Source organism: Brassica oleracea, chromosome C6 (assembly GCF_000695525.1).
Source record: "Brassica oleracea var. oleracea cultivar TO1000 chromosome C6, BOL, whole genome shotgun sequence".
In the NCBI taxonomy this organism is placed as follows: Eukaryota; Viridiplantae; Streptophyta; class Magnoliopsida; order Brassicales; family Brassicaceae; genus Brassica; species Brassica oleracea.
The window spans coordinates 26,818,904-26,826,767 of record NC_027753.1 but is presented as its reverse complement, the minus strand read 5'-3'; the positions used below and the strand labels follow the sequence as shown (position 1 = coordinate 26,826,767).

General features: G+C 35.2%; 2 protein-coding genes across 2 annotated transcripts; one reads left to right on the top strand and one right to left on the bottom strand.

Annotated features, from left to right (window-relative positions):
- The first annotated feature begins 2,991 nt into the window (after nucleotides 1-2,991).
- On the top strand, nucleotides 2,992-4,019 carry LOC106300687 (dehydration-responsive element-binding protein 2D-like). The gene has a single exon (XM_013736888.1). The coding sequence runs from the start codon at nucleotides 3,270-3,272 to the stop codon at nucleotides 3,882-3,884; it is 615 nt and encodes a 204-aa protein (XP_013592342.1). The 5' UTR covers nucleotides 2,992-3,269; the 3' UTR covers nucleotides 3,885-4,019.
- Nucleotides 4,020-4,619: 600 nt separating this feature from the next.
- LOC106300685 (protein WALLS ARE THIN 1) lies at nucleotides 4,620-7,411 on the bottom strand. The gene is made up of 6 exons (XM_013736887.1): nucleotides 7,135-7,411; nucleotides 6,985-7,047; nucleotides 6,777-6,893; nucleotides 6,018-6,438; nucleotides 5,283-5,434; nucleotides 4,620-5,180 (listed from the first exon to the last, which is right to left on the bottom strand). Exons 1-6 carry the CDS (start codon nucleotides 7,344-7,346, stop codon nucleotides 4,979-4,981), a joined length of 1,167 nt encoding a protein of 388 aa, XP_013592341.1. The 5' UTR covers nucleotides 7,347-7,411; the 3' UTR covers nucleotides 4,620-4,978.
- Between the last annotated feature and the right edge of the window lie 453 nt (nucleotides 7,412-7,864).

The following is a 7,864-nucleotide window of genomic DNA, read 5'->3' as shown; positions in this document are numbered from 1 at the left end:
GTCGCGGGTTCAACACTCTGTCGGTGGGGTGGTACTGAAACCTCTCCAAAAAAACCCTAAGGAGTTTTCGTGGATGCAGGACCTTTCGGGGTGGGGTCAGTCACTATAAAAAGTTTACCCACAACAGTTTTAATGAAACCAGACTTGGAAAATAGAAAATAACATCTCTCTAAAATCCTCTCAAGAGTAAACCCTTTCTTGCTGTGCTAGGGTTGCCGGCGGCGCTTTCTCCACTGTAGTCGCCGGTGCCCCCCCTCTGTTTATTTTTCTCTCTTCGCCTCTCCTCTCCTTCCTCTTCTCTGCTTCCTTTCTCGGTGGCTCTGATTCCTTGCGCCTCCGCGCGGACTAGATCTGGCGCGTGGGATTTGGATCTCTGGAGAAGCAAGGCGGAGGAGTGGATGAGCGGTTCCTTTGGGCGCGTGGAGTGGTGGGGGTTGCGGTCTGGTGTCAGATCGGGACTTGGGTAGCGAGATCTATTTCCTTCCTTTCTGCCTCCTCCGTTCGTCCTTTTCCGATGGGTGAAAAGGTTTGCTTGGCTGGATGCGTCTTGGGTTCTTTCAGGCGGGAGAGCTGCGGTGCTTCTTCTTCTTGTCTGGCGGGTCTCTGGTGGTGCGTCTATGGGCCGGTCAACCTCTTTCTCGGAAGCCTCTCTGAGTTGCTTTTGTTTCCAAACCAGTTTGATCAATGGCGGGTTCTCTGTCGTCGGGGCGTGTGCGAGGAGATTAGCTGTCAGTCTTGTCAACTGCGGTTAGGCTTTTCGGTGGCGGCGCGTGTTGAAGCATCAGGGGTCTTGGATGATCTAGGGCTTCCTTGGCTCCTCCTCGCCTTAGGGTGTAGGTTGTTGTTTCTGTCTTATTGGTGTAGGTGCGATGGCGTGTGGCGGCTCTTAGGTGCTTCTTCTCCAAATAAAGCTCGATCTTCTCTACTCCGGGTTCCTTGGTCACAAGTATAGCGATCTGTCCCTGTATGGCCGCGGATTAGGTGGACTTAGCAAGCTGTTTTTGACATTCCGATCTTAAAGAGTTGGTCACCGGGGAGGCCAAAATTACTGGGTCCAAGCTCTCGTTTTAACTGCGGTTTCGATTCTGTGGTAAGCGAATGTTCGGCCTCTGATGTTTCCTTCTTGTGGCTGTTGTTATTCTTGTAGTTAGGTCCTGTAATGGTTTGGTCTGAGTCTCTGTTAGTTTTCATTTATGTTGCTCTGTTTTTTGTCTTCCCCGTGCGTCTGTAAAAAACTGCAAAAATTGGTAATAATCTTAACATGTTTACCAAAAAAAATAAAATAAATAATAATAATAATGAGTAATTTTCTTACAAAAGAAAACAATATATCTTTGTTTATCAGTAACTAATACGGTTAATTTTCAAAACAAAATAAGACTAGGAGTTTTGTCCGCACATGCGGGCATAGTTATTTAATAAATATTTATTAATAAATATATTATTAGTTTAAAAATCAAAAAAAAAAAACCTTAAATTTATACTATTTTATGAATCTTTCAATTTCTTAATTTTTATTGATTTAAAAACATTATTTTTGGATAACAACACTAATATCTTGTAAATATGTTGTTATCTTGAACAAATTTTTATTATATTAATTTATAAACAATGATATAATTAAATAAACAAATATATAATTGTTAATATAAAGTGATGTTATTAAACCAAATTCTAGGAATTAGCATAACCTACAAAATCTCAAAATAAATCAAAAGCACAAGAATTTTAAACCAAACTCAGTTTTACATATTATATTAAGTCAAAGTAAATAAGAATATTGATATATGTATAATTATATTGCGAAATACTTCCTATAATGATTGAATAAACACTCAAGCAGACCAACTATGTTGACAAACAAAACATCAATATGTAATGTATATTTAAGGAAATTTTAATTTAAACAAAGTTATAATTCTTTAAAACTCTTGAAAAATTAAAAGTAAATAAAGTAAATTTTAAATTTTCATAAATATAAGGTACTTGTTGTAAAAAAGTATTTTGAAAATATTCTTTTTTGAAAGTTATTCTTGAAACTGGATGATAACAATAAATATTTAGTAAAAATAAAAACAAAGAAATATTTAACTTTCAACTTAAATAACAAATAAAAGTTATTCTTACAAATGAATGATAAGAATAAAAATAAAAATATCACTAAAATCACATTAACAAACAAATATACATCAAATTTATTGTTATTTTTTATATACTTCTTTTTAGTATTTTAATACTAAAATTAATTTAATAATTTTTAAAAATATGTCATGACATATTATGTTTACAAACAAATATAAATCAATTTTTTTTATTTTGTATAAAACTATTTATAATATTTTAGTATAATGATAAATCTAGTTATGATATGTGTATATATAATACTAATTATAAAAATAAATAAATAAATAAATAAGAAATAAGGATGTAGATAAACACAAAATAAATACATGGAATTATTTTATTTTATTTTTCAAAAACGTTTTTATTTATTTTTGAGATATGTTTATAATATTAGTTTGTAATCAGTTAAATAATGAATTATATAATTTATTTATTAGATATTAAAACTTTAATTAGTCAAATTAAAATTAAAATTGTTTAATGACTAAGCCTAAAATCATAGAGAACATGATAAATAAACAAATTCACTTCTCAAATAATAGTATAGATGTGTGAAGTAAATTTTTTTTGCTTTGGTATTCGATTTAATTTGACATATGAATACCATTTATAACAAAAAAGTAGTTGATTTGACATCAATTATTTTGCTCATTTCCAAAAAACCTTATATTTTTCTTTACAAATGGGTAGTTGACATAAAAATCTTATATTTTACATTATTTGATTTTTTTGTAGCTGTTTTATATTACTTTTAGCTGTTTTATACTAAGGATCCATAAAGAAAAAAATATAATTTGAAAAGCGTTCACACCAGTCAATCTAAGTGATTAATTTTTTTTATATTCCCCAATCACGGATGACCTTATCCATATATCTCTCTCTAAAACTCATCTCTCTCTGTCGACTGGGTTTACGATCTTTGCTGCCAAAAAGAGAAGGGTCTCTCGAGACAAGTGTTAGGATTACAAAGACAACACCATCTTCCTCTTCTCGATACGACACGACCCTCCGTCATGTCTCCTCCTTGCCACGTTTCATCACTCTTTTCCACTATATATACACACTCACACATTTCCTCGTATCTTTGCCTTATCACTCACCAAAAATCATCTATAACAACTCAATCGAGCTGTTAACATCAGCATATGTCATCCATAGAGCCAAAGGTAATGATGGTTGGTGCAAACAAGAAACAACGAACGGTCAACGCTAGTTCGAGGAAAGGCTGTATGAGAGGAAAAGGTGGACCTGAGAACGCGTCATGCACTTACAAAGGCGTTAGACAACGCACTTGGGGCAAATGGGTCGCTGAGATCCGTGAGCCTAACCGAGGAGCTCGTCTTTGGCTAGGTACTTTCGAGACCTCCCGCGAGGCTGCCCTGGCTTATGACTCCGCAGCTCGTAAGCTCTATGGGCCCGATGCTCACCTCAACCTTCCTGAGTCCTTAAGAAGCTACCCGGAGACAGCGTCGCCTGGGACACAAGTCTCCCAAACGCCAAGCAGCAACACGGGTGAAAAAAGCAGCGAGGAGTCGCCTAGTTCATCCAACGAGATGTCATCGTGGGGAACAAGATCGGAGATATCATGGGAGCATATGAACGTTGATTTGCCGGTAACAGATGATTCTTCTATATGGGAAGAAGCTACAATGTCACTAGGGTTTCCATGGGTTCATGAAGGAGATGATGATATTTCTCTTTTTAATAGTTGTATTTCCGATGGCTATTCTAATTGGGATTCCTTTCGTTCACCACTTTGAGGTTCACTAAACTCTCTTAGCTATTAAGACTTATCGTATACAATATACATACACAAAGTAGTCATTGTGATATAGGAATATGTGTAAATATACATCAGCTCCGTGTAAACTATATATATATATATGTACATATACATGTGGTTTGTCTGTAGTGTGTAAAAGAAGATTCTTACCACGCCAAAAACATATAAGACGACAGTTGTTCGTCTCAATACCAAAATGTGTGATAGGGAAAATATAAGTGCAATGTATCTGTTCTGTAAAGAAAACGTGATGATCTTACGTTGTGTAACGGTCAATGTTAAGACTGCATGTGTCTCTGTTTCCCGTGGGCTTTACTATTATATTTTGTTTTGTTTGTTGTGTTGTATCTTTCCAGTTGTGTTATCTTCGGCCTATGTATTTGGTCTCCACCTAGTAGTCGATGCAAACGCCAAATCTTGAGTCTACATAGTCCACTAGCATTTGGTTCCATGCCAAACTCGCTTATGCACAGTGTCTCTGGTTATGAAGTATATATAGTCGATAATTAATGTTCTTAATAAAGATTCTGTATATTAAGAGAATAAAATATGATATATAAAAAACTAGTTCACTTTGAACAATTGTTCATTTGGTTTAAATTCGGTTCAAGATTTTTTTTTTTTTTTTTTTTTTTTTTTTTTTTGTAACTGGCATCCTCGCTGCATTTTTCACCCGTGATCAGTTTTGAATATCCTGACAGTGATCAAACGTATAAACCATAAATGCAAATTATAACATTCTTTTGATGATAGAAAAGCGAAATAAAAACCACAAGAAATGTAACAAAGTGGCACTAATATAACAGCATAATATAATATATTGAAAGGTCCAAAAGCCAAGCTTCCACATAGTCTTCATCATCACCATCAGGATCATTGTCATCTTCACCACCATCCTCATGAACAATGATGTCTCATCTACTTCTTTTCCCTCCTCAAAACCCTTTCTTAGGTAATTAATATTAAGAAAAAAAACTAAAAAAAAAAAAGCAGACACAAAAGCCATAAAACACAACGGCACACCATTGGGTAATGGCGTTGTAATTATTAGATAGAGAGACACTCGACAAGTCAAACGTTGTCCGTTGATTGATGGAGCAGTGGAGCTGTGATGGACGACTTGACGGAGCCGCGAGAAACGGGTGCACGCTCGATAACATGCTCCGCTGAGGACTGGATCATTGCCTTCTCAAGAGCTGCAAACTTCCTCTCTTCGCTCTTACCATACAACACAAAGTAGAGTCCCGCTATGATCAGCACAGCTCCAATAATCCTGCCACGTGGTTAAAACAGTTTAAATTATTTCGTTTAGTCATTCTATTTTATTGAAATTATTGGAAAGCCCCGGTTTATATTGTTAATTAGTTTTACATACCCGCCCAAGTAAAACTCTTCGCCTAACGCAATCGAAGCCATAATCGCAACAACCAAAGTCTGAACAGGTTGGTAAACCGCAACGAAAACTGGACCCCCTCTGTCAATACACCAAATCTGAACCGCAAACGCGATTCCAGACGCCACTATTCCCTGAAAACAACACAATGTGAGGGCCAAATAGACAACTTTAAAACAATAGGGCCAATAGCTGATGTGATGATCTTCTTTGTCTAGCTATACTCTTATTCAGTAGAATTTGATTAAACCTAGAGTTGAAGCTAAAGATGTTTTAAATTTTTTGGGGTTTTTTAGAGTGAATTTTGCTTTGTGAAGCGGCTTTAAATTCCAGTTCAATTGTATATATTTGCTATTTCCGTCAAATGAGTTCACATTTTGGCAAAGAAAACAGTAGGGTCAAGATCGAAATATACACTCTTTGTATTATATTAAAATAATTTTTTTAAAGAAAACAATTGTTGGACAAAGATGGTTTTATGTTTTCTAATAAGTTTTTATTAGCTAACAATAATTTTTTGAAAAAGTTAATAATAAAATTTTAAAAAATAATTGAATTCATTAAATTACTATTGGTTTAAAGTTTTAGATTTGATAACCTAAAATGATGTATTATAAGCGATTTAATGTATTTTTAATAGTAGAAATAGTAGATTTTTTTAAAAGAACGGATATAACAATAATTAATAAATAGTGAAAAGGTAAAAAGAAACTTAACTGCGTAGAGGATGGTGAAAAGCTCCCAACCGGAGTGAAAAGCCCAAGCCTGAGAATCTCTTTCACAGAAAGCAGCTATGATCACGAACTGGATGATTCCGAACAAAAGGGTGTAAGACGTAACCGAGAGCCTCGCCGGATAAGATTTAAGAACCGGAGCTTGAAACACGAGCCAGCCGGACCACGAGAGACAGTGACCTATTAGGTAGAGGCAGCCAAGAGTCCAATTTTTTGGCGCGGCGTCTCCAAGCGGCGCTAAGATAGCGGAGTTGGTGGTGAGGAGGTGAGCGTGGAGGTGGCTAGTCGGAGTGTAGATGGTTGGACCCTTGTAGAGAGTGATGACGGAAGCTCCGGCGACGCAAAGAGCTGTTCCTAAGACCTTGGAGATACCGTCTCTTCGGTTTATTCTAACTTTCTCAATCCTGGTTTGTTTTTACGTACATAACATATAAACAGTGTCATTGCTGTTGTGATCACATTAGTTATAACTTATTATCAATAGGCATTCAATGTTATCTCTACGTATAATATTATGTCCACTAATGTTAACATCTTACCAAAAAAAAAATATTATGTCCACTAAATCTTATAAAAGAATAATAATATTATGTCCACTAATGGTAGGTTTCATTCTTCTACACGTTGAAAAGTCAAAACGAAATTATTAAAGTAGTTCGTTATAGACTTATAGCTGGCCAGGAGTTTTAAATTATATCTTGTTTTTTTCATAATTGAAACGCGATGACAGATGGATCAATACCTGAGAAGAGCAGCCATGAGAAAGGTAATGGCGGGAACAGAATTTTGCATGGAAGAAGCAAATGTTGGTGAAGTGTAGTCCAGTCCCAACAAGTAAAACCCTTGGTTCGCTGTTATTCTGTGTCGTGTAATAAGTCACTAATATATTAATTACTACTCCAATTTTGTTATTGAAAATACAAAGTGAGGAGTATATATATTATATATACCCGATGAGTGCTAGAAAGAAGAACTGAATGAGAAAATTGAGTGTAATCGCTGGTCTCTCCTTCCTAAATAAAATAAGTATGTGAATTAGTTTACTAAATTGTTTGTTAATCACAAGCAACTAACAAGAAAAGAGTTTTAAGAAATGTTACTTTTCGAGGAAGTAAGCGAAGGGAAGGAGAAGAAGCAAGGCAATGATGTTACGATAAACAGGGAAGACGAGTTTGCTGATTCCCATGTTAAGAGCAGCTCTCGAGACCACATGGAATCCAGCGTAACCGAACTGCAACGTGAGCATCGCTATGTGAAGCTGAAGCTTCTCCGGAACTCCCCATATCGCTCTCCGGTCGGTGTTATCAGCCATTGGAACTGACCTTTGAATCAGACGACGATGGAGAAGGAATGAGTGTGTTTGATTGAGGGAAAGGAGTGAGGTTGTGGAGATATAAATATAGGTAGATAGCTATCTCATTCCCCCTTGGCTGTGGACCACGCTTGAGAAATTGTAATATGACATCTGTATATTGTTATAAACTTATAACAAACTGAAATATTGAATAAAAATGTGGAAGCCCTTTAATAAAATTGTTTGAATGACGGTTTATTAATGTTTAAACATTATAAAATCAGGATTTTGAATCTAAATGATTTATATATTAAATAATTATACAGGTTAATAGATGAATGATTTATATGAAATTTTTAACATGATGCAAATAAAATTAGTTAGACGTGGATTTTCATAAGGTGGATCGAGTTGGTGTACTCAAATGTAAACCTTTTTAAAGTAGATAGAACTATTGATTGTAAAATAATACATGTAATCATTTTCAAAATTGTTATATCGTAATAAATTAGCATTAAAAATATTGAATAAAATGG

Bases quoted from the DNA above. Each gene is read 5' to 3' on its own strand.
- LOC106300687 (XM_013736888.1), top strand. From the start codon at position 3,270: ATGTCATCCATAGAGCCAAAGGTAATGATGGTTGGTGCAAACAAGAAA.
- LOC106300685 (XM_013736887.1), bottom strand. From the start codon at position 7,346: ATGGCTGATAACACCGACCGGAGAGCGATATGGGGAGTTCCGGAGAAG. The intron at 7,048-7,134 runs GTAACATTTCTT...TATTTTATTTAG, and splicing joins TTCGCTTACTTCCTCGAAAA to GAAGGAGAGACCAGCGATTA. The intron at 5,435-6,017 runs GTTAAGTTTCTT...TGTTGTTTTCAG, and splicing joins TTTTCACCATCCTCTACGCA to GGAATAGTGGCGTCTGGAAT.